Here is a 27,823-nt window from a genome sequence, read left to right as displayed (position 1 = left end):
TGGCTGTCTCTCTGTCTCAAATAAATAAATAAAATCTTTAAAAAATAATAATAATAGATCCTTTTCTTTCTGAAAGTTCAGTGCTTGCTTCAGATCTAGTTTATCTGACGTTCCTTACTTACTCTTACTAGGAAAAAACTTTACTAACCTTTTAACTATTTTTCTACCAGTAGCTAATAATGATTGTACTTAATAGAATATTCTCTCCATCACCCACATTTTAACCTTAATGCTTCTTGACATCTCTCTTCCCCAAATATTCAGTCACCAAATACTGTTGATTATTCCTTAATATCATATTTTTCTTGCTATTATTTCCACTGTCATCACTCTAATCCTTAACCCGCCCTCAACCCCAAGCCTTGATTACTGAGGTGGCGTCTTAATTCATCTCTCAGCCTCTAATTTGCCCCCTTGCTGACCCAGCCATCACCAGATGACTTTTCCTAAAATGCAACTTGGATTGTGTTTCTCTTCAGTGACCTTCATGGATCCTAAATCCAAACCAATTAACTTACCCTGTCTAGTATAGTTCTGGAACATAGTATGAGGTCAATCAGTCATCCTGCCACCTACCTCGCCAGCCATACCTCATCAGTTCTTGTCTGTGGCTGTTGGTCATGCAAAGCCCTACCTTTCTTCAAAGCCCACCCTAAGTCCCTCCTCCTGCAGAAGACTCCCTAGTTACAGCCCATGGAAACTGAACGCCGGCAGTATATACTGAGTATCCACTTAACACTGAGCATGTTCTCCCTGTTCTGCTTTTACCTCCTTAGGTACTTGGTTTGTCTCAGATTGGGTGGCCTTCTCCTTGTGTTCATCTGCCCCAGTAAGGTACCCATGGCAGGCGATTGGAGTGCACAGCCTGCGGGCCTCTTGTACAGCAACAGTCTTCACTGCCTTGGCTTTTCATGACCTGAAAACATCATTGTGTAAAGTGTTAGCGGCCACTTCATTTGCAAATCAGTACAGTTGGGAGGGAAGAGTGGATGGGAGTAGATAAAACAGTCTGACTACAGATCTCTAAATCAGCCAAATTTTTTATTTAATTATAGTCCTTTCCTTTCTGGTCCCTGGTATAGTGTTCACCACCGCTAATATTCTCTGTGCATACCAGTCCTTCCAAGTGTTCCCCAAATAAAAATTATTTGGGCTTGTTCTTAATTAGTCAAAGACATCACAGCTCATAAAAATAGAAAAATATAAACCATGGTTTGTTGAGATGAAAAAATATGAATTTTTCTAAGATTTTGGGTAAAAGAATTGTGCCTCCATATTTTGCTGGCAAAATATCAACTGTCAACACAGGTTCTCCACCCCATGCATCAAAGGGCCCCTCTTCTTTCTGAGTCCCCAGAGACTATCTTTAATGTGTTCCATCCCATAGCATCTGCTACTGTTCCTCAGTTCCCTGGCAAGCAATCTCCATGTTGTGGGGGGGGCACCCTGAATCCTTGGGGAGCCAGAGCTGTGTCTTTGGCAGAGTGGAGAAGAGCTCTTTGTATTTCATATAATGGAATAGAGACAGGGGGTGGGGGGGAATGGTCCCAGAACAATGTTGTTTAGGTCCCAACATCTCATAGAAGTCTTAGTGAAAGTAGTTCTTGTTTCTAGAAGGAAACTCAAAGGCACTCTTCCTCTCCTCAGTATGAGTCCAGAATAGGGACCAAACTATTCTCAGTGCTTCTGCTCCTCTATACGACTTGTTTCTAGGTTAAATTACTGGTCGTCATTCTCTCATTGCCTCTGATACACCCAGGGATGTCCATACCTCAGAAATGGCAGGATCCAGGCTCAAGCCAAATCAAGAGTTCCCCATTACATATAGATTTCTATGTGTGTAATGACTATGGCCAAAGCTATGTCCATGCTAAGGCCAAGCAAATGAGTCAGACATAGAAGCCTCTGGAGCCCAGAGACAGCAAGTTCACCGATGAGTCACAGTAGGGGAATGACTCCCCAGAGATAGGGAAAGGACCTCAATTGCAAAATTGCTCACCTAAGCTCTTAGGTTGTAGCTGTCTGACACCTTACCAGTGTCACCTGGAGTTTTGCTAGAGAAATAACTTCATGAACACAAATCTTGCCAGTACCTTCTGGTTGCTCCTGGAGTGTGACAAAATGAGCCTTTTCATCCTCGTGGTCAGGAGGGTGAGACTTACTAAGGATGCTTCTATTTATTTCATCCTCTTAGGACAGGCCATAGCCCCTCTGCCAGGGCCACCTGCTAGTCTGTTTGTGTGAATCAGAAAGAGGTGCCCCCTCCTGATGGATCCAGCTCAGAATGGAAAAACAGCTTCCACACATGTCCCCCTCCGATTCTCCAGAGCAGACTTCAGAGCCATCATGACCTACCTTTTACATATGGATAAACTGAAACTCAGAGAAAGGAGAACGAACCTGCCCAAGGCCACACAGTGGGCCAGTGATAACGAAAGAATAGAGCTCGGGTCTCTTGAAGTCCAGCCCGTGGAATTGCCACGGATCATCTCAGGGTGTGATAAGCAGCAGCGTCCTGGCCTGTTCCAAGAAGCCGGGCCTTCCCCACAGAGCAGAGGAGGCTCGAGAACTGACAGATTCAGACGCAGGGACACCTTCTCTCGCACTCAGTGTTTTTATTACATTTGTCTACCCAAGGCAGGGAGGCTTTCATTCCCGGGTACTTGTGAGAGGGCGAGGACAAAAAATAAGGGCACAAAGAGAAGCAGAGAAGTCAGGATTTCAGCAATCCACTCCCCACATCCCCAGCACACATGGAGAGCTGCACTTCTGGTCTACCTAGAAGGGTGCTTCTCAGACTCCGCTGGGCACCAGAAGCAGAAGCATACATTGCTGGCCCTACCTCCAGAGCTTTGATTTAGCGGGTCAGAGGTGGGCCTGAGAATGTGCATATCTAACACGTTCCCATGCTGTGGGGTCCGGGGACACACTCTGAGACCCCAAGGCCTAGAAAAATAGACAACCCACCCTTTTCTCCCTCACCTTCTTCATTCTCTCTCTCCTTTCATGTCCCTCTCTGTCCTTTTCTGTTTCTTCCTCCTCCCTCTTTTTGGTCTTATTCCCATCTTTCAAAACATGATGGAATGAGCCAAGCTGCCAGGGGTCCCAGTTCTAGTTCCAGCTCTGTCACTGACTAAATGTGTGAACATAGGGTGAAGTCACTTCCCCAGCATAGGCCCAAGGAGAGGCACCCCCACTCCCACCCTCCCAGCTCCTCCCCAGCCAGGACCACATCTACCCGGGCTCATCCCTGTATCCCCACTTTGTGCAGTATGTACTTGCAGAGAAGCTGATGAATGAATTTGCGGGCCTTTCAGCCTCCTTGCAGTTCAGGGGATTCTGACTTCTTCCTTCCGAATCTGAGCTTTTCCCTCTTCAACGGCACACATTGAGGATCTTTCTAGAACAAGGAGAGGGCCGATAGTTGAGGGGAGAGAGCCCTAGAACAGCCTGTGAGCTGGGGTAATCAGACCCCAGACAACAGGTACCTGACATTCAGGGACAGATAAGTAGGTGTGCCCAGAGGCTAGGAGCACCTGGGACCCTGAGAGCCGGCGGCGGCCGAGGTTCCAGCAGGGGGCGCCAGAGAGAGGGCCAAGACCAGCGTGGTCAGCCCAGGTGTCCAGCCTGGGCTGGGCGGCGGGGCCCCAGGGGCGTGGACGCCGCCGAGGCACGCCCCGGGCGCACTTAAGGAGCTGCAGGCCAGTGCCGGGGAGGAAGGAGGGGGGAGGCCTCGGCTGCTGCTGACCCAGGCGGACCCAGCCCGGCCCCCGCTAGCTCTAGACCGCGCCATGAGGGGCCCGAGCGTGGCTCTGTGGCTCTTCCTCGCTCTGCGCACAGGTGAGGCCCGGCCACCCGGCCTTGGGAGCAGGAGCTGGGGCGGGGGCCCTGCAGTTGTCTCAGCCCCCGAGCAGAGTCCGAGGCCGCTGGGAAGTGTGTCCTGAATCCGTATCTCCCCGGAAAGGGGGGAGGCCTGGAAAGGCGGAAAGCGCCGCTCAGACGTCCGGAGGGCTTCTTGGAGGAAACAGCATTGAACTGGGCCTTGGAAAAGCCGGCCTTCTGACCGGCCAAGGAGAGGAGCAGTCGGAGGCGTGGAGGGGAGAACCTTAGGGGGGCAGGAGGAGAGCTGGGAGGGTGGACGCTCTTGATAGGCGCGGAAGCTCCAGGAGGGTTTGGGGGCCAGAGCGCCTCTCCTTCTCCCGAGCCCCCGCGGGAGAAGATTCTAAGGGACTGGGAGGGGCGCGAGATGCGACCGGGAGCCTGCCCAGGGCGCCCTGCAAAGGAGGAGGAAGGGGCGCTGCCCTGTCTCCCCGTGTCTGCACCGCCGCTCCCAAGGGAGCCCGGGCCTGGGGGAGCTGCGGGCAGGGTCCCGCGGACAAGGGTGGCCTCGCCGCTCTGACCTCACTAATACACTGGACCCGCCATCCCGGCCCCAACTCTGCACCTGCCAGGCCTACCAAGGTGCAGGCCTGGGGCTCTGGAGAGCAGGCAGTCTGGGGCTGCAGTTTCACATTCCAGGGTGCTGCCCGGAGTTGGGTGGCAAAAGGAAGGCTGTGGAGGAACCTGCAGTCTTGACCCTTGGTGTGGGGATGGGAAGGACAGGCTGCCACAAGAGGATGACCTGGTCTCTGGGGGCCGGGAACTGGACCCAAAGCTGGGCCGCAGGAGTGGGGGATGGAGGAACTTCGGGTCTGCAAAGGCATCAACCACAAGGAAGTCTGGCACCACTTCTGCTGGGCCCCCAGGCTGGGAGCTCTCCAGGACTCTGACCTGGTCAGGTGTGGGGACCGTCCCAGTAGGGTCCCCACCAGGAGAAGGGGCCTAAGCAAAAGGCCACCGAGGCCCCGTGCATCCTGGCTCTCTACCTAGGTTTACTTCAGCACAGAAGGTGGATTTTCTCATCTGTGCTCTCAGATGACAAAGCAAGCTCAGAGAGGTCAAATAAGTTGCCTGAAGTCACCAGCTCCTTCTCCAGGAGCAGAAACTTGAACTCAACCTGCTGATTCCTCAGCTTCCCCTTGGCAGGGGTGGGTGACCCTGAGGGTGGGTTTGCAGTGAGCATAATCACAGATGCTCCAAGGGGGTGCAAGACTCCTCAAGGGCAGCCACGACCACTTCCCAGTTCATGAGGAGGGCTCAGGGACCCTGAGTGAGAGAACCTATCATCCTCTGGCTGGAGGACACAGAGGCCCAAAGAGGGACAGGGACTGGCCTAGTCCCAGAACCAGACAGGACTCCTCAGCCAGTGCTCTTTCCACCCGGCAGGCTGCTCTCCAGGCCAGTGAGCAAGGTTGGGGCTAGCTGAGTGCTACCCTAGGAGACCCCCCTGCCCCCCGGCCTTGGCCTCTGTAAAGGGCCAGGCTCTGAGCTGCCCCATCTGCCCCAAGTGCGGGGATATGCATGGCCCCACACACAGCTTTGCCAGTGAGCCCAGCCCCTTTCCGGTCTGTGACCCGTCTCTTTGCCTCAGTCCCTCCCAGTGGGTGGGCAGGACTGTGGCACAGGACCAACTATGCATGTTGTTGGGGTCACACAACCCTCCGGGAGGGATCGGAGCGGGGGGCAGGGGCTGGGGAGGCTAGGGGCGCTGGGCCTCACTGTCCCCGCCCCCAGCGCTCAGCAGGATGGAGGTGCGGTGGTGCACCACCTCAGACCCGGAGCAGCAGAAATGCAGTGACATGAGCAGAGCCTTCCAGGAAGCCGGTATCCAGCCACCCATCCTGTGTATCCAGGGCACCTCCACTGACCACTGCATCCAGCTCATCGAGGTGAGTCCCCCCCCGCCCCCGCCCCGCCACTGCCACCTGCCAGACAGGAGGGCTCTGACTCAGGAGGGGCTGCACAACAGCGTCATTCACGGAGAAGGGCGCTGACTTGCCCTGCCAGGGCCAGGCGGAGGCTCTCCTGAGTTTCCCAGGCAACAGGGGCCAGCTTGCTTCCTGCCAGGATGCAGGCCAGGGAGGCCACAGGGGGGGGGCCCGGCTCAGATGGGCCCCAGTGGGGAAAGGCGTCGAAGAGGCAGAGGTTTCCTTCCCCAAGGCCCCTGCTAGAGTAGGGACACGCCCCACCCCGCCCAGGGGAGCCCGGGCAGCTGAGCCCTCGGTGGCGGTTTTCCAGAATGGGGCTTGTGCAGTTTCTCAGGAAGGAGGAAAAGGGGCCGGCCGTCCTGGGTGGGTGACTGCGGGCGGCAGAGCTGCTCAACTCGCCCTGATGCTCCTCAGAGCTGGGACTTCAGTGACAAGACAGTGTGTGGACTGAAGCACCAGTGGACCTGGGTTTGCATTTCAGCTTGGCCCTTGATTTCTCCCCAGACCTAAGCCAAGTCCCACATGGGCTGCGGGCTTAGGTCAGGCTCCACGGCGAGGAAAGCAATTATATTGAACTGGAATTTTATCACGCACCTCAGGACACTGTGTTCGAAAATACAATTGGGACCACAGGCCATTTGTGTTTGAAAATAAAAAGGGAAAAAATGAAGAGGGCATTTATGGGACTCAGTCTGCCTCCTAGAAAACCTGAGAAACAGGTTAACAGTGGAGTCAGGGCGCTGAGAAATAGGGAAATGAGGGAGATTCCCTTTTTACTACGTACCATTTTGTATGGTCTAATTTTTTTTTTTTTTTTTTACTATGGAAAGCCATTAGAAGCCCTAGAAAATCATTTTTAAATAACATAATTAGAAAACAAGGCAAGCCCTTGGCCTAGGACCTGGTAAAGGGTAAGCCCTCTAGGCCCTGGTGGTACAAGACCAAGCCAGGGCAGGGTTCCCGCGCCAGACAAAGAGGACCAGTATGGACCTCCGTGGCTTTTCAAGGGGCCCTAGGCAGGCTAATGGATGCCCCTGAGCTCCTGGCTGAATGGGCTGAGGTGGCCGGGCTGCGCTGACCCACATGTTCCCAGCAGGCCCGGGAGGCTGATGCCATCACCCTGGATGGAGGAGCCATTTATGAGGCAGGGAAGGAGCACGGCCTGAAGCCCGTGGTGGGCGAAGTATATGATCAAGGTCAGAGGGCTGAGCGGGTTGGAGGGGCGAGAGGACAAGAGGATGACACTCTGCAGTGTGTCCTCTCTGGGCCTGGCCCAACCCTATAGCCCTCAAGCTGGTCAGGAGCCCTGTCCCCAGAACAGTCCTGGGGTCCAGGCCAGACAAACCTACAGAGACCCCCGCGCCTAAGTCTCTCTTGACACCCCCCTCAGAGCAGGGGTGCCAGAGATACAGAGGGCTGACCGGAGTCTGTTCTTGTGGGGAGCCCACCACCCCTATAACTTACCCACAAGCTCTTACTGAGGGACTGCCCCATGTCTGCCATAGAGTTGGGCATAAGTTCAGTGGCCCTCTGTCAGAAGCAGCATGGAGGAGGAATAGGGCCGGGCCAGAGGGGTTGACTAGAACCTGCAGAGCCCAGCAAAGCCAGAACACATCCCAGTTCTACCCCTTCCGGTGATCCTCTGTGACCCTGAACAACCTTCCTTCCCTGACTGTAAAATGGGGATAGTGAGCCCCGTCCTGTCACACAGATTAGATGAGTCAGCAGATGCACACCTGACACGTGGTGTGTGCTTAGAAATGTGAGTTCCTTTGCCCCAGTGCCTGCACCTCACACCAGACATGCCTCTAACCCAGCCAGCCCTTTGGAGCTCCCCCACCACCTCTACTCGTCCAGAGGGCTAGCCCCCGTCACAGCCCAGCTCAGCTGTCACCCCCAAGAGCTCCCCTGACCCCTCCCACCCCTGAAAGGGCTTCTCTTTCCTGCTTTCCCGGAGCTCTGAGTCACGCTATTAAGATCCTGTCCTCTTCTGTCTTGCTGTCCGTCCTCACCACAGTGAGTCCCTTGAGGGGGGCCTGGTCCTCATCCCTGTAAAGCCCCAGGTACCTGGTACCCAGCACAGGGCCTCACTTGGCTTCTTGGTGAACTGATGACCGTCAGATGACACAGGACAGAGCCTAACCCTGCAACCCAGCCGGCCTTCCCACGCAAAGGCCAGAAACTGCCCTACCTCACTGGCCCTCTGGAATTCAGCACACTGACTGAGCACCTGCCGCAGGCCAGTCTTGAGCACAGAGTCGTAAGCAAAAGAGAGCCAGTTCCTGCCCTCGGAGAGCAGGAGTCAGATGAACCAATAAACCAATAAACACAAAGAAATGTAGCCACCAATGTGGTAGGTGCCGTGGAGGAAGGAAAGGCTGCAGGAAGAAAAGAAGGAATGTGGAGGGGCCTAGAAATAGAGCAGACTGGAAGGCTTCTCCGAGGCGACGTTTAAGCTGAACCCCGACAAGCGTCCCAGGTGGGACAGAATTTGGTATGTTTAAGGAACCAGAAAGAAAGGGCACGGTGGGTAAATCAGAGGGTGGGACCAGGCCAGGCTGCTTAGGTTGGCAGGGGCTAGCTCAGCCGTGCAAGAAGTGACACTGGCTTTGTTTTCTAGAACTCAGCTTCATTCTGAGCGTGGGCATCCCACCACCACAGGGCAGTCGGGGGGGGGGGGGGGGTGGGGGGGCGGGTAGGGGGATGTGATGCCCTCTCGTCATCAGTCCCCATAGATAAATCATCCCTGTCTTGTCTTAATGGCCCCCATGGGCCACATTTGGCCCAGGGGAATCTTTTGCAGGGCTGCCCACCCACATATATCCCATTCCCGTTTTTGAGTGATTTGGGGCCCTGCTAGTTTCATATATTCTCTCTCTCCCCCTCTCCTCCTCTCCCTCTCCTCCCTCCCTCCCTCCTTCCTACCTTCTCAGCACCTAATCTGGGTGAAGATCCTGCCTGCTCCACCCGCACCACTCTTCTCCCCGTAACCACGATACCATCCCCTCAGTCCCTCTCCGTTCCCCCAGAGGGCCGGGATTTTGGAGAACACAAGACTTGCAGGCTATTTCTGCTTTCAGTGTAGCTACAGAGCCCCCCTGACGCACAAATGTAGACTCAGCTAAGTGTCAGCTGACGTGGGAAGGAGAAGGGAGAAAGGAGCCTCTCGGGCTGATAGCTACTACGTGAGACTGGAGGAGGCCGGAGTCTCCTGCTAAGACGTGTGGATTGTACCCACTTGCTCTCTCGGCAACTAGGAAGCCCATGCACACAGGCACGTGTACATCCGTACACACGTGGACGTGTGCACGCGTGCCCAGGTGCCTGTGCGCACACACACACACCCCCGTCTCCCACAGCCTTCCCAGGCAGGGTTCTGGCCTCTCTCATGGCTTCTCCCCTGCCGCCCTCACTCCTCTCCTGTCCCTCCTCCTAGAGGTCGGTACCTCCTATTATGCTGTCGCCGTGGTCAAGAGGGGCTCCCACGTGACCATCAACACCCTGAAAGGTGTGAAGTCCTGTCACACGGGCATCAACAGGACGGTGGGCTGGAACGTGCCGGTGGGCTACCTGGTGGAGAGCGGCCGTCTGTCCGTGATGGGCTGCGACGTGCTCAAGGGTAAGGGCTTCGGGCCCGGCAGGGGCTTCTCCGGCAGGCGCGCTGGGTCTCCTTTCTCGCCACTGCCCTGACTTCCCCCGACGGGTAACCTCCCTCGGGCTCACCTTGAGCCTCCTATAATTAAGGAACAGCACCATCGTGTCTCCTCCAGGGCCTCCCTGGCCCCTGGATGGTGGTATCACCCCTTCCTCGTTAGTGCTGGCCGGCCTGGTGCTGCTACCATTTAAGTTCTGGTGGAGTGGCCCCTCCAGGGCACTTGACACATGACCCTCGCTCGTTCCTGCCGGTCCCCCAGGACACAGCCAAGCACAAGGCCCACCCACGGTTGGGAGGCAGTGATGCCCAGGGAGCAGCTCTCACCTGCTGTAGACCTGTGCAGGTCCCTATTTCCAGAAACGTGTCCTCAGCTGGACAGATGAGAAACTGTTTTTTCAGGACCCCGAACAAGCTGCCGGCTTGCACCCAGAAAGCTCACAAGTGGGTAGAGACCTACGGCTCCCAGGTTGATTGATTTATAGTGAAAAGAGGGCTGTGCTGCAAATAGAATGTTCTCCCGTGGAAGAGAGTTGAGAGTGATCCAAGAGGGGTTGTTGAGAATAAAACACGCCGGGAGAGTGAGGTGAAGCCCTGTGCACCTGGCTGGAGCCCCCAGCCCTCATTCTGGTGGCCAGGGCACAAGTCCTGCTTCTCATGCTTTGGGCTTCTCTTCCCTGGCCACCCCGCTCTGACAGTCTGTCCATAGTGGGCTCCGTACCGTGATGTGGCCCCTGACCTACGACAGCCACATTCATAAACCGCCCTCTGGGGATCACACACACAACCCCAACAGTTTGTCAGTGAGTGTGCCGCCTCCCAGGTTGTCCCCCAGGTGACCAGTACTTCTGGGGCTGGGGGCAGGTGGGAGAGCCCGCGGGAGAGCATAATGATGGTCTTTGAAAGCCCGGTCTTCACTGTCAGAGGGCTGTACATTTCAGCCCTGGCTCAGCATGTCTGCCTTCAAGTACGCGGCTCTGCCTCGTTGAACTTCAGTTCCCCATCTGCAAAATAGGACAATGAAGAGTACAAGGCTGTGGTGTTGGAAGGGCTGAGAGAGTTCACAGGACATCTCCACACAGTGCCTAGCACAGCGTATATCCTCAGTGCGCAGGGCTGTTATTATGAGCTCAACTTCCATACCTCTCAGGGGCACCTTGCTGTTGCGTATGGACACGTGCACGCACATACATACAAACCTCTATGTGCACACACGTGCACGAGCCCATACAGCGCACACATGCACGCATACACACCCACACACTGCCCCCTACAACCGCAGCTACCACATAAACCAGCACGACCCACGGGAGCTTGGAAGCCAGGTCGTCTCAGATGGTGGCCAGATACGAGTGGTCTAATCGTTAGTCGGCACATTTATTAAATTTCTACTCCCCTGGGAGGTTGCAAAAAGAAGACCAGGAAAGGCAGCCCACTCTGGAAGAGCTTGGTCTAGCTGGCTGATGCGCCAGCATCCTGCTCACCCTACGTGGCACTAAGGTGACCTTAGCACAGGATAAATATTTGCCAACAGGGTGGACGCTGGGCCACAGTGCTCGCCGGGGCCCCAGAACCATGCAGATCCCGACCACTTTACCAATAAGGCCTTCCTCCCCGTTCCCCTGCCTTCCCTGTGCTTTGCAAAGTGTTGTCTATGAAATTATGGCATTATGTAATAATTTCTTTCCTTCCCCACTTTCATTGATTACGTATAACTGATTCGAAGTGAAACCCACGATGAGAACAGTATGTATTTGATGGTTGTCCTATGTGGTTGTTTGGGGATAAATGTTTTCGTCCCTTGAGCCATTTTAAAATAACAACGTCACGGGCGCCTGGGGGGCTCAGTTGCTTAAGCGACTGCCTTCGGCTCAGGTCATGATCCTGGAGTCCCGGGATCGAGTCCCGCGTCGGGCTCCCTGCTCGGCGGGGAGTCTGCTTCTCCCTCTGACCCTCCCCCCTCTCATGAGCTTGCTCTCTCTCATTCTCGCTCTCTCAAATAAATAAATAAATCTTTAAAAAAAAAAAATAAAAAAAATAAAATAAAATAACAACGTCACTCCCAACGCCCAAGGCTGCTTTTGTGGCCCCAGTTTGGGAATCACTGACCCGGGCCAGTGCCCCCGTTTTGCTCAGACTGGAGCTTGGAGGGTCCCGCGCGTCCATGGGGGGGCCCGGCCCCACTGCAGCCTGAGGTGGGGGAGCCCTGCCTGGGGGGACTGGTGTGTGGCTGACTGACCGCCCTCTCCCTCCTCCTTCCTGCAGCTGTCGGCGACTATTTTGGGGGCAGCTGCGTCCCCGGGGCAGGAGAGACCGGCTACTCCGAGTCCCTCTGTCGCCTGTGCAGGGGCGATGCTGCTGGGGAGGGCGTGTGTGACAAGAGCCCCCTGGAGAGATACTACGACTACAGCGGGGCCTTCCGGTGAGGGGGGGGCGGGGGCGGGGGGAGCGGAGTCGGGGACCTTGAGGCCACAGCGCAGGTGGAGAACTGCAGGGCCCTGAGCGGGCCTAGGGGAGTGGCATGTTGGCTGCATCTCATCAAAGCGCCCTTTGTATAGTTCAGGTACCAGGTTAGTTTAAAAACGTCCAACTGGAATATGCCAGACTTGGGTTTGCTCACAAAGTCAACATGTTTAGTGTATTTAGAGGGATGAGGGCTTAGAGAGGAGAAAATGGCAAAAACAGCCGGGTGGGACCCGGGTAAATACAGTTTGGCACAGAGAGGAAACAGTCCTCAGTCCTCCAAACCAGACACTTTGGCCCACCCCACTCTCATGGTGTTCCCCCAGTCCAGGCCTTGCTTCTCTGCTGCCTGTGGGGACCCAGGCAGCCTTTGCCCAGTAGGCTCTGGTCCGCCGCCCTCATGGGGCGGTGACCTATAAAGGATCCATGGACGTCCTGGTCCCTTCCACTCAGGGGTGTTTGGTGTGGCATGAGCAAGTCTTGTCTGATCCCCTGCTTCGGGGCAGACGCATCTTCAAAACACCCCGACCATTGCCCTGTGAGCACCTGCTCCCTTAGGCCCCCAGCTCGGCTGTACAGGACCTGGACTGCCCATAAAGGGTCTCTCGCCGTGAGAGCTTTCTCATCCCCACTGGACAGGTGAGAGAGAGGGCTGCACAGCTTGGCGAAGCCGCACAGGAAACAAACCAGGGAGCTGGACCCTGGGACGGCCCGACCGTGAAATCTGGGCCCACCAGGACGGAGCCCTACAACCCAGAACAGCCCTCCAGAGGGCAGAGGAGCTCGGCCCCGCCCAGGCTCACTGGTTTCTCCCCGCAGGTGCCTGGCAGAAGGGGCAGGGGCCGTAGCCTTTGTGAAGCACAGCACGGTGCTGGAGAACACGGACGGTGAGTGGGGGCGGCCGGCCCCAGGAGCAGGGCCGCGGGCCCTGTAACTGTGCCTGAAAGGGTGGGTCTTCTGACAGGGGTTCAAACTGTTCCGTGGGGCGAGGGGGGCTGGGGGACACAGCTGGCCGACTCTGGTTTGTGTCTGGCATTGGCTTCCACTTCAAGATTGGGTTCTGATTGTGCAGAACATTTGCAAGTCTCTGCATGAACGCTCACCTACCCCTCCTTCTCCTGTTATCTGGAGAAGCCATTCCGAATCCCTGAAGGAGGTCTTAGGAAATTGGGTTAGTGTTGTGTGTAGATCCATTATATCATTGTCATTTAACTTTTTTTTTTATTTTGCAATAACTGAGCTTCAGAAAAGTTGCAAGAATAATTCAAAGAACTCCCTTTTTTTTTTTTCAAAGATTTATGTATTTATTTTGGAGAGAGAGTTGGGGGGAGAGGCAGAGAGAATCTCAAGCAGACTCCCTGCTGAGCCTGGAGCTCCACTCAAGGCTCCATCTCTCGACCCTGAGATCATGACCTGAACAGAAATCAAGAGTCAGATGCTTGACCGACTGAGCCACCCAGGCGCCCCACCCCCATTTATTTTTTTAACCCAGATTCCAATTTTTAGCATTTGCCACATTGGATTTATTATTCTTTCTATACTTGTATGTATTCTTTCTTTGAGCGTACATTTGCCTGCATCACACCCTTTAATATTTTAGTGTGTATCTCCTAAAAACAAGGAGATGTGGACCTAGCCACAGTACAGTTATCAAATTCAGGAATTGTAACATTGACACAATACTATTATCTAATCTACAGCACATATTCCAGATTCACTAATTGTCCCAATTCTATCCTTTGTAGCAATTTTTTCCAGGCTCAGGACCTAATCTGTGATCATACTCGGTATTTAGTTGTTAGGTCTCTTCAGTTTCCTCTCACTTCTGAGCAGTTTCTCAATCTTTCCTTGTTTTTGTGGCATCAGGCCAGTTATTTTATAGAACATCCCCTAATTTCGACTTGCGTAAGGATCGTTTATTTCTTTAAACTGAGGTATAATTTACGTGCAGCAAATGCACTCTTTCTGAACTACAGTTCTGTGAGTTTTGCCAAAAACACAGTTGTATAACCACCACCATCACAATCAAGATAGTGATTGTGACTGACCTTTCACCCCCCAAGTTCCTTGATGCCCCCTTTGGGCATTCACCAGTCACTTTCGTCTCTATAGTTTTGCCTGTTCAATAATGATCATTGTCTTTTTTTTATCATAATCTTTTTTTTATCATAAACTTTACCTTTAAAAGCAGAAGGTCCATCATGTGGTCTGACATTCAAGAAAGGCAAACAATATGAACCAGATTTGAAAAAGAGAAAAAAATGATTTGAAAAAGGAGGAAGCACATAGGGTTATCTCCAGAGCAAGATGATCTTACAAAAATGGGCAGCCAGGACTTGGGCCTCAAGATCAAGCAGAGGAAAATATTAAAGGTGGAGAAAGAATAGGGATGTATTGGGTTAAAATGGGCTGTTTTATTTATTTATTTTAAGAGAGGGAGAGGAGGGGGATAGGCAGAGGGAGAGGGAGAGAAAGAATCTCAAGCAGACTCCCACTGAGCACAGAGCCCAACGCAGGGCTCAATCCCATGCCCCCGAGATCATGACCTGAGCTGAAATCAAGAATCGGATGCTTAACCAACTGAGCCACCTGGCTGCCCCTAAAATTGGCTCTTTTAAAATATTGGTGGTAGGGATGCCTGGGTGGCTTAGTTGGTTAAGCGTCCGACTCTTGATTTCAGCTCAGGCCATGATCCCAGAGACCCGGGATTGAGTCCCGCATTGGGCTCCTTCCTCAGTGGGAAGCCTGCGTCTCCCTCTTCTCCTCCCCCTGCTTGTGCTCTCTCTCTCTTTCTCTCCCTCTCTGACAAATAAATAAAAATCTTTTTTAAAAATTAATTAATTAATTAATTAGAATAAAATGTTGATGGTAATCTAAGGAAGTCTAAGGGCGTAATTTTTTAAAGACGATCTTCATGCAGAAGTTTGGTAAGAGCAATAACGGGAATTGACGTAAGTGTCTAAAGTAGTGAGGAGGCTCCAATTGAAATACCTAACTGGTGCATTTGTGTCACGGGGCAGGCCAGATGATCCCCCAGAGCTCTACACAAGGGCTTTGCAGCAGCTGAAAAGTAGAGAGCTGGGAAGGGAGGTGAGAATATGGCACAGGGTGATTATTGAGAGTGCTATAAACGACCACGCAGTCATTAAACGTGACCTTCGTGGAGGTTTCCAAACTATGACTCTCAGTTTTTGGGTTTTGTTTTGAAATAGCTTTGGAGTGAAGAGTTTTCAGGACCCCACAAATTATTTTTACCCCTCCTATTTCCTAGCAGAGTCTTATCCTCCTCATTTGAAAAATTTAAAAGTCATAAAAATATTGTTATATAAGACCATCTGTTGAGTTACAATTTTAAAATTTGTCTTCTTAATATTCCTATCTGGTGTCGATATTCACTCAAATAAATCTGGCTTTCTATTATAAATGAGTTTTATGGAAAATTTCCAAAAGGGTGGGGGAAAATACTTTAAAATGACAAGTGAAAAAAAAAAAAGTATGATGTGAGTGGCTCCTGGCTGGCTCAGTCAGTGGAGTGTGCGACTCTTGATCTTGGGGTCATGAGTTCAAGCCCCACATTGTGTGTAGAGATTACTTAAATAAAGAATTTTTTTTAAAAAAAGTAGTGGGGCACTTGGGTAGCTCAGTCAGTTGAGCGTCCGACTCGTGATTTTGGCTCAGATATGATCTCATGGGTCATGAGATAGAGCCCTGTCTCGGGCTCCATGCTCAGCGGGGAGTCTGCTTGGGATTCTTTCTCTCTCCCTTTGCCCTTCCCCCTTCTCTCTCTCTCTCTCTCAAGTAAATAAATAAATCTTTTAAAAAAGTAGTAGGACGGGGCACCTGGGTGGCTCAGTCGTTGGGCATCTGCCTTCGGCTCAGGTCATGATCCCAGGGTCCTGGGATGGAGCCCCGCATTGGGCTCCCTGCTCTGCGGGAAGCCTGCTTCTCCCTCTCCCTCTCCCACTCCCCCTGCTTGTGTTTCCTCTCTCGCTGTATCTCTTGCTGAAAAATAAATAAAATCTTAAAAAAAAAAAAAAAGTAGTAAGATACAACATTGCCTATCAGGTATATCCTTAATCGTGTTAGAAATGATTAGAAAATAGAAAAAACGACTTGGAGGAAATATCCCAAAACATGAATAGAGTAATATTGGATTAATGCGTGGGCAAAGCTTTGGAAAGCTACCCTTTCCTCTCGGGCTACTGTTCTTGGTCCATTCTGTCCGGCTGTGTTCCCACTGTGGCCCCTGCCCACTCCTCAGAGCCAAATCGAGTGCCCAAGGGCAGCAGGGACCCTCTGGTACATTTCTCTCTCTCTGAGCTCCCCTGATTCTCTTAGTCTTCTTAACGTTAATGAACAGTCCTGTTTATATGTGCTGTATTATTGTCAGATACCTCCAAGCCATGTGCTTTATAGAAACTGGTGAGAGGTCGGAAATGCAAGTCAATAATGACAGTCTCTTGAGACACCTGGTCTTGTTAAATGCAGTCCCCAAGCTCCTTGTCATTCCCAGCTCTGGGTCTTCACCTCCTGGAAGAGTTTCTTTTCACCATGAGTCTGTGGCCCTCTCCACCCTAGCCTCTGCCCAGCTCCCTTTCCTGGGCCTTCCTGAGGCCCTTCCCAAACCCCTCCCAGGACAGAAGTTGGCTCACCACAGGCTTCCCATCTTCCCAGGGAAAACTCTTCCCTCCTGGGGCCAGGCGCTGCTGTCCCAGGACTTTGAGTTGTTATGCCGGGATGGCAGCCGGGCCGATGTCACTGAATGGAGGCGATGCCACCTGGCCCGCGTGCCTGCTCACGCCGTGGTGGTCCGGGCCGACGCTGACGGGGGCCTCATGTTCCGGCTGCTCAACGAAGGCCAGGTGAGTTCAGGGTAGCCCCCCCACCCCACCCCTGTACAGCTTCCCAGATGGTACCGAACCTTCCTGTCTCTCGCCAGGGTGGGAGCACGGGCTAGAGCCATCATGGGGCTGGGCCAGCCAGGCCAAGAGGGGCAGGACTCAGAGACCCTCCCCCTGGGCCAGACCACAGCTGGGGAGGTCTCTATGGTGTCCAACCTCGGTGTGAAGGAGGAACCAGCTGTGTGAGCTGGCAGCCAGAGAGGGGAGAGCCCAGCCTCGGGAAGCGAGGAGGGCCAGCCAGAGAGGCAGACCAGGGACACAGGCACCGCTCAGAGAAAGCTGCTCGTGTATGTGGCTCTTAAAAGTAAAACCAGAGTATATGAGCAAATAAACAGAATGACAAAGCCAACAAACGTCAAAGTACACCATTAATTAAATGTGAATAATGTCGGGCTGACATCACTATTCACAAGAACAACACCTTTCTGACCGGGCACCCTGGCTCTAGCTAGGTTTGCCCCATCCATGCCACCACGGCGAGCCCCGTCCCGTACCCTCAGTCCCTTCCACACCTGGGCTGTGAGGGTGACAAGGCGGAGTGCACTGGGGGAGCACGGAGGACGGAGGGGGGTGGTGCCTCACCTGGTCCTCAGAGTGGGCGCCTGGCCAGGGGGCGCAGGAAGAAGGAGCTGCTGGCTGGCCCGGGAGGAAGGGATGTGCTGCCCTCCCTGCCAGCAGCACCTCACCAGCCCCCACTCCCATCCCTGGACACGCAGCGTCTCTTCAGCCACGAGAGCAGCAGTTTCCAGATGTTCAGCTCTGAGGCCTACGGCCAGAAGAACCTGCTCTTCAAAGACTCCACCTCCGAGCTGGTGCCCATCGCCACGCAGACCTATGAGGCCTGGCTGGGCCGCGAGTACCTGCATGCCATGAAGGGTCTCCTCTGTGATCCCAACCGTAAGTCCACCCGTCTCTCATCCCACAGGCTCTGGGCCAGCCTGAGCACAGGCATGGCAGTGCTTTCTGGGGAGGCAGCTGGGAAAGGACACTCACCCCAGGAGCTGTGCCCCTTGGCCTCCATGAGAACCAATGACTTCCACCTCCCTGCCTCTGGGGGTGTAGGGAGGCAGCTGTTCCAGAGTTGCATGGCCTGCTGTACCCTGGATGCCCCATCTGCTCCAAGGGGTGGGATCCAGACCATCAGGGTCTGTCTTGGGAAGAGTCTCCTTGCCCCTCCACACACAAGTCATCAAGTCCCCGCATGCTCCCTCCTCAGTGCCTCACGCCTCCTCCTCCCCACCCCATAGCCAAGGCCCTGGCTCAGGCGTTGTGTGTTGGCTGGACCATTGCAGTAGTCTACAAATGGGCTTCCTGCTTCCTGCCCCCTATAGCAGGGAGATGGTCTGCCACCCAGTTAGACACATGACAGCCATGATCGGCCTCAAGCCACCTCACAGCCCCGTGAAAGAGGCACAGTTATCCCCTTTCTGTGAGAGGAAACAGGATCAGAGGGTTAAATAACTTACTCCTCATAGCTAATGAGGGTAAGAGCCAGAATTTCCCTTGGGTCTGACTTCAGGCTCTTCCTACTGAGGTACTGGTCCCCATGACCCCAGCCCACGGGCCATGCTCGGGGCTAGCCCCTGAGCAGGTAAGTGTGGTGGTGACCACAAGCTCGCACACACACAGGGCTACCTCACTACCTACGCTGGTGTGTGCTGTCCACTCCCGAGATCCAGAAGTGTGGAGACATGGCTGTGGCCTTCAGCCGGCAGAGGCTCAAGCCAGAGATCCAGTGCGTGTCGGCTGAGTCTCCCCAGCACTGCATGGAATGGATCCAGGTGGGGGCCGCGCCCGGGACGGTCCTTACCAGCCCTTGCCCTGTGCCACCTGGTCTGAAGGAGGCCGCCTGGGGACGCAGTCTCCCATGACAACCTCACAGAGAAAAGGGAGGAGGAAGGACCGGCAGGGACCAGCCCCCCCCCCCCCCCAGTGGACAGGGCTGGAGGTGGGGGGGGTGGGCTCTTTCCTTTCAGGGAACCCAGGAACCCTTCCTCGCTGAGTGGGTGAGCTGAGAGCAGAAGGAACATCAGGAGACCAGCCCAGCTGGGCACTGCTCGTCCTGTGGTCTCCAGTAGAAAGGCATGAAACAAAACAGTACTGACCCTCACTGAGTACGATGTACCCTGACACTGTCCATCGTATTCCATCCTAGTCTTTGTTTCTAAGCTTGTCATGGCCCGTTACGTTGCTTTGGCATCCACTATGCCGCTCCCCAGCTGCAGTTAAGGGCCCTGCCCTGCTTTGCTTCTCTCACTGGAGTCTGAGGCAGAGCTTGGAGGTGGCCCCGGGGCCCTGCAGGCAAGCGTGCTACCCTGGTCACAGGGGTCCCAGCGGCCTCTAGCTTCCTGGACTCCTCCCTCCTCTTTCTTTGTCTTTCTTTTTTTTTTTTTTTAAGATTTTATTTATTTATTTGACAGAGAGAAACACAGCAAGAGAGGGAACACAAGCAGGGGGAGTGGGAGAGGGAGAAGCAGGCTTCCCGCGGAGCAGGGAGCCCAACGAGGGGCTCGATCCCAGGACCCGAGCCAATCCCATGACCCGAGGCGAAGGCAGACGCTTAACGACTGAGCCACCGAGGCACTCCTTTTGTTTTTTTTTAAAGACTTTATTTATTTCAGAGAGAAAGAGCGAACGAGCAGGGGAAGGGGCAGAGGGAGAGAATCTCAAGCAGACTCTGTGCTAAACCCAACATGGGGCTCCATCTCACCACCCTGAGATCATGACTTGAGCCGAAAGCAAGAGTGGGACACTGAACGGACCGCACCACCCAGGCGCCCCCTCCCTCCTCTTTTTTAAGAGCGCGTAGGTGGGGCCTCAGGTCAGGAGCCCTTATCAGGGCAATCCCCGAGTGCAGGCCAGACCACTGCCCCTCGGGAGCGTCCACACTGCCCCAGCCAGGCAACCACACTGACTTAAAGGCCAAGAGGAGGAGAGTGGGCAGGAATAACAGGAGGCCAGGATCACGACAGAGGACAGCCTCGCAAGCATGTGCGTGCCGTGTGCCGCACGCTGCGCTAAGACTTCCCGAGGACCCCTTCACTGAATCCTCACAGCAGCACTCTGGGGTGCTGTGATCACTGTCAGGAAACCGAAGCTGGGAGAGGCTGGAGAAGCAACTGCCCACAGTCACCCAGCTCAGGGTGGGGGAGCCCCTCGCGCCAGGAGCCCAAGGAGGCTGGCCCGACCCCGACCACGGGTAGTGCTGAGGGAGGGGGCGCTCAGCTGGAATGGAGGAAGGGGAGACTGGAGGTAGAGGGCAGGCCGTCCTGTGTGGGGTGGCTGGGTCCACGGGCTGCAGAACAGGGAGAGATGCAGGAGGAAGGGTTCAGCTCCCTACAGGCAAGAGCCTTCCCTCTGTCTAAACTCAGACAGGGCCAAGGGAGGAGAGGAGCGGACTTGGGGGTTCCTCAAGAACCCCAGCAAAAGGCTCAGAGATGCTTAGTTCTCAGGCTCTCAGGGGTGGTGTCCAATGGAGCTCTGACCCCCATCTCCTTCCCAGCCACAGGGGCCCAGGGAATGGGGTGTCAGCTAGACTGGGTCCTGCCGTGCCCCCCCAGCGGCTAGGAGGTCTGGGTGGGGGGAAGAGGAAGAGAGGGCCCCCAGAGATGGACGCTCCAGGCTCAAAAGTCAACATCCCCGCCTGTTATTCCAGCATCACAACTTCCAGCCCTGTCCACTGGGGGGGGTCCCCTCTCTCCCCCCCGCCCCACCCCCTTTCCCTGGGGTTTGTCACACTACTGTGTCTTGATTATTAGTGAACCCCTGCTCAGGTCCGAGGGGCCACCTGTCCAGAGGCTTCGGAATGGACAAGATGGGTGGAGCAGGGGAGACCTGGGGTGCTTCAGGAGGGTGGAAAGAAGGCGGCCCTGGGCCCCTCCTGCTGCCTCCTGGGGCAGAGCTTTAACCACGAAACTGCTGTCTTTTGAGGCCTGGCTCGTTCATGCATTCGCACACACATTGAGCAAATACCTATTGCCCTTATGTCATGCACCAGCCCGTGGCCCAGGCCTCTGCGGGCCGCAGTCCCCAGGGAGGGCAGAGATAGTGCACAGGTCTGCTCAGAACAGGGCCCGGCAACAGGAGCGGCAGACCCCCCGGATGGAGCATTAGTGCCGGCGGCTTTCTCGCCTCTGGTCCTCCAAGCCCCTCTCTGGCCCACAATCTCACAGGGGTGCGGGGCGGGGGGACCCCAGGGAAGAGAGCCTGACAGACCCAACCCTGGCACCTCTGTCAGGTCCCGACCCCTCCCCTGCCCGGTCGCCCTTTCTGTCCCCCTTCAGGCTGGGCAAATCGATGCCGTGACCCTGAAGGGCGAAGACATCTACATGGCAGGAAAGAAATACGGCCTGGTCCCAGCAGCGGGGGAGCACTATGCCCGTGAGTGCAGGGGCTGGGCCCTGGCCGCTGCTAGGAGGCAGCTGATAGTTTCATCTGGGTATCAGTTTCCCCCCTGGGCCCTTTTCCAAAGCTCCCCATCACGGCCTCTCTCCCGGGGCGGGTTGCTGTCTGTCACAGGCAAGCCCTCCTGCCTCAGGCCTCAGTTTTCCCACTGAGTCATTAAAAGTCTGGCAGGTGTGGGCAAACTTTCTGTAAAAGGCCAGAGAGTAAACATTTTAGGCTTTGCAGGCCACATATTCCTTGTTAGTTTTGTTGTTGTTTTTTTTTTTACAATCAACCCTTTCAAAATATAAAAACCATTTTATGCTTCTAAGCCAGGTCGTACAAAAACAGGCTGAGTATTTGCCACCCCCTCGACGAGAGGGCCTCCTCTGCCCTTCCCGCCTACCCACTGTGGCTCACAGAAGGTGGCCCTGGGGACCCCCCTTCCAGTGGCCTGGGCTGGGACCTTGGTGCTCTGTCCTCCTAAGTGGTGACCTCAGGTCCTTCCACTTGGATGTGAAAAATCTCTGGGCTTTCGAAAAATGCTTCTGCAGTCCTTAGCTGTGCCCCCGCCTTTCTCCCAGGAAGTGAGAAATGTACCGCCTGGGTGTAAGGAAAGAAAAGTCCCTTTGGGTGAGGAATGATAGGGGGTAGGTTGGGGGAGACAGAATTCAGCCTTGTGGGGGACAAGCAGGGGTCCCACGGCTGGATGTGCAGCCGTGGCCCCGACACTAAGCGGGGAGAGGTGCTCAGGGTGGGACCACAGCTCTGAGGCAGGAGCCACCTGACGGAATGGGTTGAGGGCACGAAGGGACGTGCCCCGGGCTCTTGCCTGGCCAGGCCAGGCAAGCACAGATGAGGGGCCTCACTGGCATCCCCTCCCCACAGCGGAGGACAATAGCAACGCCTACTTTGTGGTGGCCGTCGTGAAGCGGAACAGCTCCTACGCCTTCACCCTGGACGAGCTTCGGGGCAAGCGCTCCTGCCACTCAGGGTTCCGCAGCCCCGCGGGCTGGGACGTCCCCGTGGGCGCCCTGGTGCAGAGGGGCTTCATCCGGCCCAAGGACTGCGACGTCCTCACAGGTACCACCCTCTGCGGGGACACAGACTCTTTTTTGGGGGTCTGCTGGGTCTGAGGGTCTGGGAGCCCTCCCCGCAGCAGGGTCCCACAGAGCAGCCCAGAGAGGTTTCCTCTTCCTCCCTGATGTGCCCCATTCTCTTGGGAAGGTTGGGAAATATTCTTGGCTACACTTGTAACAGTCTGAGGGGTGTCTGGTTGTTCTGTGGAGGGTGCCATGGTGCCCCTAACCCACTTACCCAGCGTGGACCTGGCTCCAGTGGGCATGAGGAGCAGGGGATGTGCGTGGGCTGTGGGCCCGGCTGGATCACCGTCCGGTCATGGGGCTGTCCCCATATCCCAGCAGCCTCTGGGCATCTGGGGGACCTTTATGGAAAGTGGCCAGCCATCTGTATAAGTGCTGAAGAAGACGCATTTACCAAGCGGCCACCATATGCCATACCCAGGGCTCTCCCTACGTGTTAAATCACACACAGTCATGATGAAAGGAAGGCAGTAGGAAGCTGGCAAGATCCTGGGCTGACTGTGCACACACCTCTGTCCTGTCTGGCACCTCAGGAAAAAACCACATTTCTTTCTAACCACCTCCACGAGCACACAGAGAGTGTTAGGGTCGGCTGCTCCCACTCCTACACAGCTGGGCAGTTGCCCTGACTGGAACAGAAGAGCTTATGAGGTAGTGAGTTCCCCATCCCTGAGGGAGTCCAAGGGAAGGCTGGGTGAGGACTAACCAGAGGTTGTCCATGGGGTTACTGTATCAGGACAGCCTCTGTACTCCCTCATCCCTGCAATTCTCACAGGAGGAGATGTGCCTGAGCTGGGTGGGCAGTGGACAGATGGGTGGCCTTGAGCCGCAGGGCCAGGCAGAGTGGGCAGATCTGTGGGGGGCGGCCCTCCCCTCTTCCCTCTGCTGCTCTTCCCTCGGCGGGCCCCTTGACTCAGCCCTGCCCCCCCGCCCACCCCAGCCGTGAGCGAGTTCTTCAGCGCCAGCTGCGTGCCCGTGAACAATGCCAAGAACTACCCATCCTCGCTGTGCGCGCTCTGTGTGGGGGACGAGCGGGGCCGAAACAAGTGTGTGGGCAACAGCCAGGAGAGGTTCTACGGCTACAGTGGCGCCTTCAGGTACTCCGGTGGCCCGGCGGGGAGGCCCGGGGCTGGCGCAGGGGCCGGGGCCGCCCTGCCAACACTGGCCTTGGCCTCTCGCGCGGCAGGTGCCTGGCTGAGAATGCAGGGGACGTCGCCTTCGTCAAGCACACGACTGTCTTTGAAAACACAAATGGTACGTGAGGGGGGCTGGGGCCAGAGCGGGGCCGGATTCTCCGGAAGCTCTTCCCCATCTCCAAAATGGTCCAGGCACTGGGCGTTGCTAGGACTGGGGCGAAGCAGCAGCTGGGAAAGACAGGGGCTAGAAGGCTCTGCCCCTGGGGGGCCGCCCGGGACTCCAGGGTCCTCTCAGTAAGAACAGACCTCAGGCCACATGTCCAGGTGCATAGGACACATGACAGTCTTTACTGGTCTAGAAACCAAAATCTCCATTCCACCAAAATGGTAAAACTCCACCTCAGTCAATTGGGAGAGACTCCTTCTGGGGCACTTATGTGGCACCGAGGTGCATGGTGGGAGTGGCAGGGTCATCAGTGCATGTGGGCATCTGGGCTTTGGTCCTGAGCTGGTCAATGCCTCGTGCGGGGAAATCACTGTGCAGCTCCTAAGCCACGCGAGGCAGGGCACACCCCCATTCACATCACATGGGTGGCTTTTTCTCTGCAGTCACCTTCCTGGGCCCTACCTGGGAAAAAGAGCCCCGAAACTCTATGCCCCAGGCCCCCCTAAGCCCACACCTGCATCCTTTCAGGGTGCAGGGCCCTTTAGAGTGCCTCACTTCCCTCCTTCCATTTTGCCTCCCAAAACCTATTGTTTGTTCTTTCTCTATACCCTGCCTCTACCCAGGCTTTGAAACCCCAAATGCTGGAGGCACAGTCTTCTCCACTCAGAAATTCTTCCCAAAAACTCAGGGCAGAAAGGCATAATGTGTTCCAAAGGGGAGGAGGAATGAGCCCTGTCTGGCCCCTGCCCTCTGTGATAGGGCTAGGGGAGGGGCCCTCTCAAGATTCACCTGCAGCAAGACCCCCACCTCCCAGGGCTGCTCCTTTCCCTTTAGTTTTATCTCTACTTGCGGCCCACCTGGAATTCCTTTTGGAAATGGGAAGAGGGTGGATACTAAGTGAATACCTGAAGACACAAAACTAATGGGATTCCCAAGAGCAGTGTTTCTGAGGAAGCCCTTGGGCCAACCCCCTGCTTCAGCCTCAGTGGGTTGCTGGTTTAAAACACAGATTCCTGGGCGCCACCCTAGCCGTACCTTTGAAACTGCCTCTCACAGATCAACGCATAATGTTGTTCTACCTTGTCCGGTTTGAGAACTTTAACCATTAGGGGAAGATGTCACCCACCACCTTCAGAAGCCCACCTCACCTCAGGCCCAAGACCTGGAACACCTAGATGGGGCTCTTTGCCTGGGAGTGATTAAGAGTCTCAGTTTTTCCACCTGTGAAATGGGGGTGATCATACTCACTTGGTGTTACTGTCTTGAGGCTAGAGCAGGTGCTTGTAAAATGCCTGCTCCGTTCTAGGTGCTCCCTGCTCCCCACCCGCAGAGGCTCTGACCAGTGTTAGCAGAGCGATTGGGGAATGGAGTTGGGAAGCTGGCCAGACATGGCCACCTCTCCCAGGTCAAGGATTTGGGGTCCCAGGAGGAAAGCAGCCTCTCTTCCTCTGTCCCTCTGCTCCCTCCCCTCAGGCCATAATTCTGAGCCCTGGGCTGCTGAGCTAAGGTCAGAGGACTATGAGCTGCTGTGTCCCAATGGGGCCCGGGCCGAGGTGTCCCAGTTCGCGGCCTGCAATCTGGCACAGATGCCATCCCATGCCGTCATGGTCCGGCCGGACACCAACATCTTCACCGTGTATGGACTGCTGGACAAGGCCCAGGTGAGCCAGGGCAGGGGCTTCATCACTGCGGGGTGGGCGACGAGGTGAGCCAGGGCCCTGGGTGCCTCACTCTACCTGGAGCAAACCGGGGAAGGCTGGGGGAACGTTCTGAGATTTTCACTTAGTCAAACCATTCCTCTAACTATCCCTTCTGTGCCCTGCATTATTGTTTCCTTCTCAGCCGGACTGTTCTCACCAACATACAAACCTGCTGTTGTTTCTATCATCTTTAAAAAACAAATGAGCCCCCTCTTGATTCCACGTCTAATTTTAGCCCTAATCCCACCCCTCTTAGAGTAAAACTCCTTCAAAGGGTCATCTCTACTCACGTCACCAATTCCTCTCCTTCTGGTCTCTCCACTCTAGACAGGCCCCCACCAGGGCCTTGAACTTGCCCGGAACAAAATCACAGTGGCCCGTGGTGCTCAGTCCAGGGGCCGTTTCTCAGCCCACATGTCCCTGACCCTTTAGCAGCACTGGCCACAGCTCCCGCCTGCTGGAGGAGCTTCTCCCCTTGGCTCCCGGGTCCACACCTGCCTGGCTCTCCTCCTCATTTCTCCTGGCTTCTATCCACGGACTGCCCCAGGGCTCCATTCTAAACCCTCTTCACCTGCACCTACACGCCTGTTGATCACCCAGTCCCATGTCATTAACAGCCATCTATATATTGACAGCTTCCAAACACATCATCAGCCCTGCCTTCATCCCACCCTTCCATCTTGAACAACATTTCAACTAGGATTTCTAACAGGCTCCTCGGCCCGAACAAGCCCGCAGCTGGCCTGCCCTGCTTCCCTCAGACCCCCCTGCCCCCCGCTCTGAATGGCAACTTCAGACTTCCCATTTCCTCAGGAGTCATCTTGAACTCCTGTCTTTCTCCCGCATTCTACAGCTAGCCCCTCTACGAATCCCGTTGGCTGTACTTTCCATATACATCTAGAAGGAACCCAGACTGTCTGCCAACAGGGCCCTCGGTTCCCAACCACCCCCCACCCCCCACCTCCCCATCTCCCTTCCTCTCTCCCATCTCCCCTTCTCCCCTCGGAAGTGACATGGGGAAGAAGAACCCTGTGGCAATGTGGCATTTTCCTGGAGAGAAGGCTGATCTGTCCTTGGGTCCTCGGATCCTCGGATCCTTGGATCCTCGAGCATCTGTGAGCCCCCCAAAAGATTGGTGGCCACTTTGATCCTTCTTACTGTGGTAGCTGTCATCATAGCTTTACTCCAAATCCTCTTTGATGACAGCTCGATGAGTTGTTGGGCTTATGATGTCAAGTCAGCCTGGGTGCCCTGAAATTCCTTGCTCCTTGGTTCGCTGTATAAAAGCCATGGATAGCAAGCAGCTGCTGAGTGGCCGTGGGTGCTTTCAGGACCTGTTTGGAGATGACTACAATAAGAATGGCTTCAAAATGTTCGACTCCTCCAACTATCATGGCCAAGACCTGCTTTTCAAGGATGCCACGATCCGGGCGGTGCCTGTCGGGGAGAAAACCACGTACCGGGCGTGGCTGGGCCCCGACTACGTGGCCGCTCTAGAAGGGATGCTGTCTCAGCAGTGCTCGGGCGCAGGTAGGCCCTGCTGGCAGGCAGGTTCACCCCTCCAGAGGGAGAGCAGGGGTCCTGCCACGTCCCCCCTCCCCTGCCCGGCATCCCTCCCAGCCTTGAACCCCCAATCCTCCAGCGAACTGAGGGATGCTCTGGGTGGTTACAGACCATCAGGGTGAGGTGGGGGTGGGAGGGTGGTCCCCACGGGAAGGCTGCAGACCTGGCTGTGTAACCCAGACAGACCAGGATAAAGGATGCGAATGCTGCAAGTAATGGCCCAGGGAGGACTGAGGCAGCCACATACATAGACCGGAAGGCTCATTTTGAAAGGAATGAGTATGGAAAGAAACCCGGGGAAAGACGAATTGTAATGGGGCAGAAAGAGGGGGCCTGGGGGGTCGAGCGCACAGAAACCCCCCCAGGGCCACGGCCTGAGCGCCAGGTGCGGGCGGCCGCTCGGGGCCCTAACTGCCTGCGTCTGCTCCCTCAGCGGCCCCCGGGCTGTCCCTGCTGCTGCTGCTGCCGGCGCTGCTGCTGGGCCTCCCGGCCGGCCTCCTGCAGCCCGCCCTCTGAAGCCGCCCGGGCGGGCGCGGCCCTCGCTGCCGGGGAACCTGCTCGGAAACCTCTATGAAGAGGCTCTTCCCCTCGGCGCCGCGTGTGACGCGAGAGGAGGTGTGAGAAACCCCGGAGCTCCTGAGAGCTGCGATTCTGACACCGAAGAGAAGTTGCTGCCACTGCTTCGAACCGGAATAAAGATGAACGTGAAAGGAAAGGGCCCCCAGCTCGAGTGGAGTTGGACGTGAGCGGGCTCCCGCCTGAAGCCTGCCTCTGCCTCCCCGGCACCAGCTGTCCCTCAGCCACCTGAGGCGGCCGCTGGCCGGCCTCCCAGTCACGCCCCCACCCACAGGCTGGCAGCGCCCCCCCCACCCGGCCCGCGGGGCCCCGGATTGGAAAAGGCCCGTTCCCAAGGCAACATGCTGAGCCTGGCTTCCCACACGGCCCTCTC

At 55.5% G+C, this 27,823-nt stretch overlaps 1 protein-coding gene across 1 annotated transcript; it reads left to right on the top strand.

The window, feature by feature from the left end:
- Positions 1-3,791: 3,791 nt before the first annotated feature.
- Positions 3,792-26,996, top strand: MELTF (melanotransferrin). The gene is made up of 15 exons (XM_021692648.2): positions 3,792-3,840; positions 5,614-5,768; positions 6,904-7,003; positions 9,244-9,426; positions 11,725-11,881; positions 12,742-12,809; positions 16,597-16,784; positions 17,540-17,720; positions 18,453-18,604; positions 21,107-21,203; positions 22,095-22,289; positions 23,250-23,406; positions 23,496-23,563; positions 25,085-25,272; positions 26,643-26,996. Exons 1-15 carry the CDS (start codon positions 3,792-3,794, stop codon positions 26,994-26,996), a joined length of 2,292 nt encoding a protein of 763 aa, XP_021548323.2.
- Positions 26,997-27,823: the final 827 nt, after the last annotated feature.

The sequence above is a fragment of the Neomonachus schauinslandi genome, chromosome 1 (assembly GCF_002201575.2).
Source record: "Neomonachus schauinslandi chromosome 1, ASM220157v2, whole genome shotgun sequence".
Lineage (NCBI taxonomy): Eukaryota > Metazoa > Chordata > Mammalia > Carnivora > Phocidae > Neomonachus > Neomonachus schauinslandi.
The sequence above is the reverse complement of the archived record's forward strand: the minus strand, read 5'-3'. Positions and strand labels throughout refer to the sequence as shown.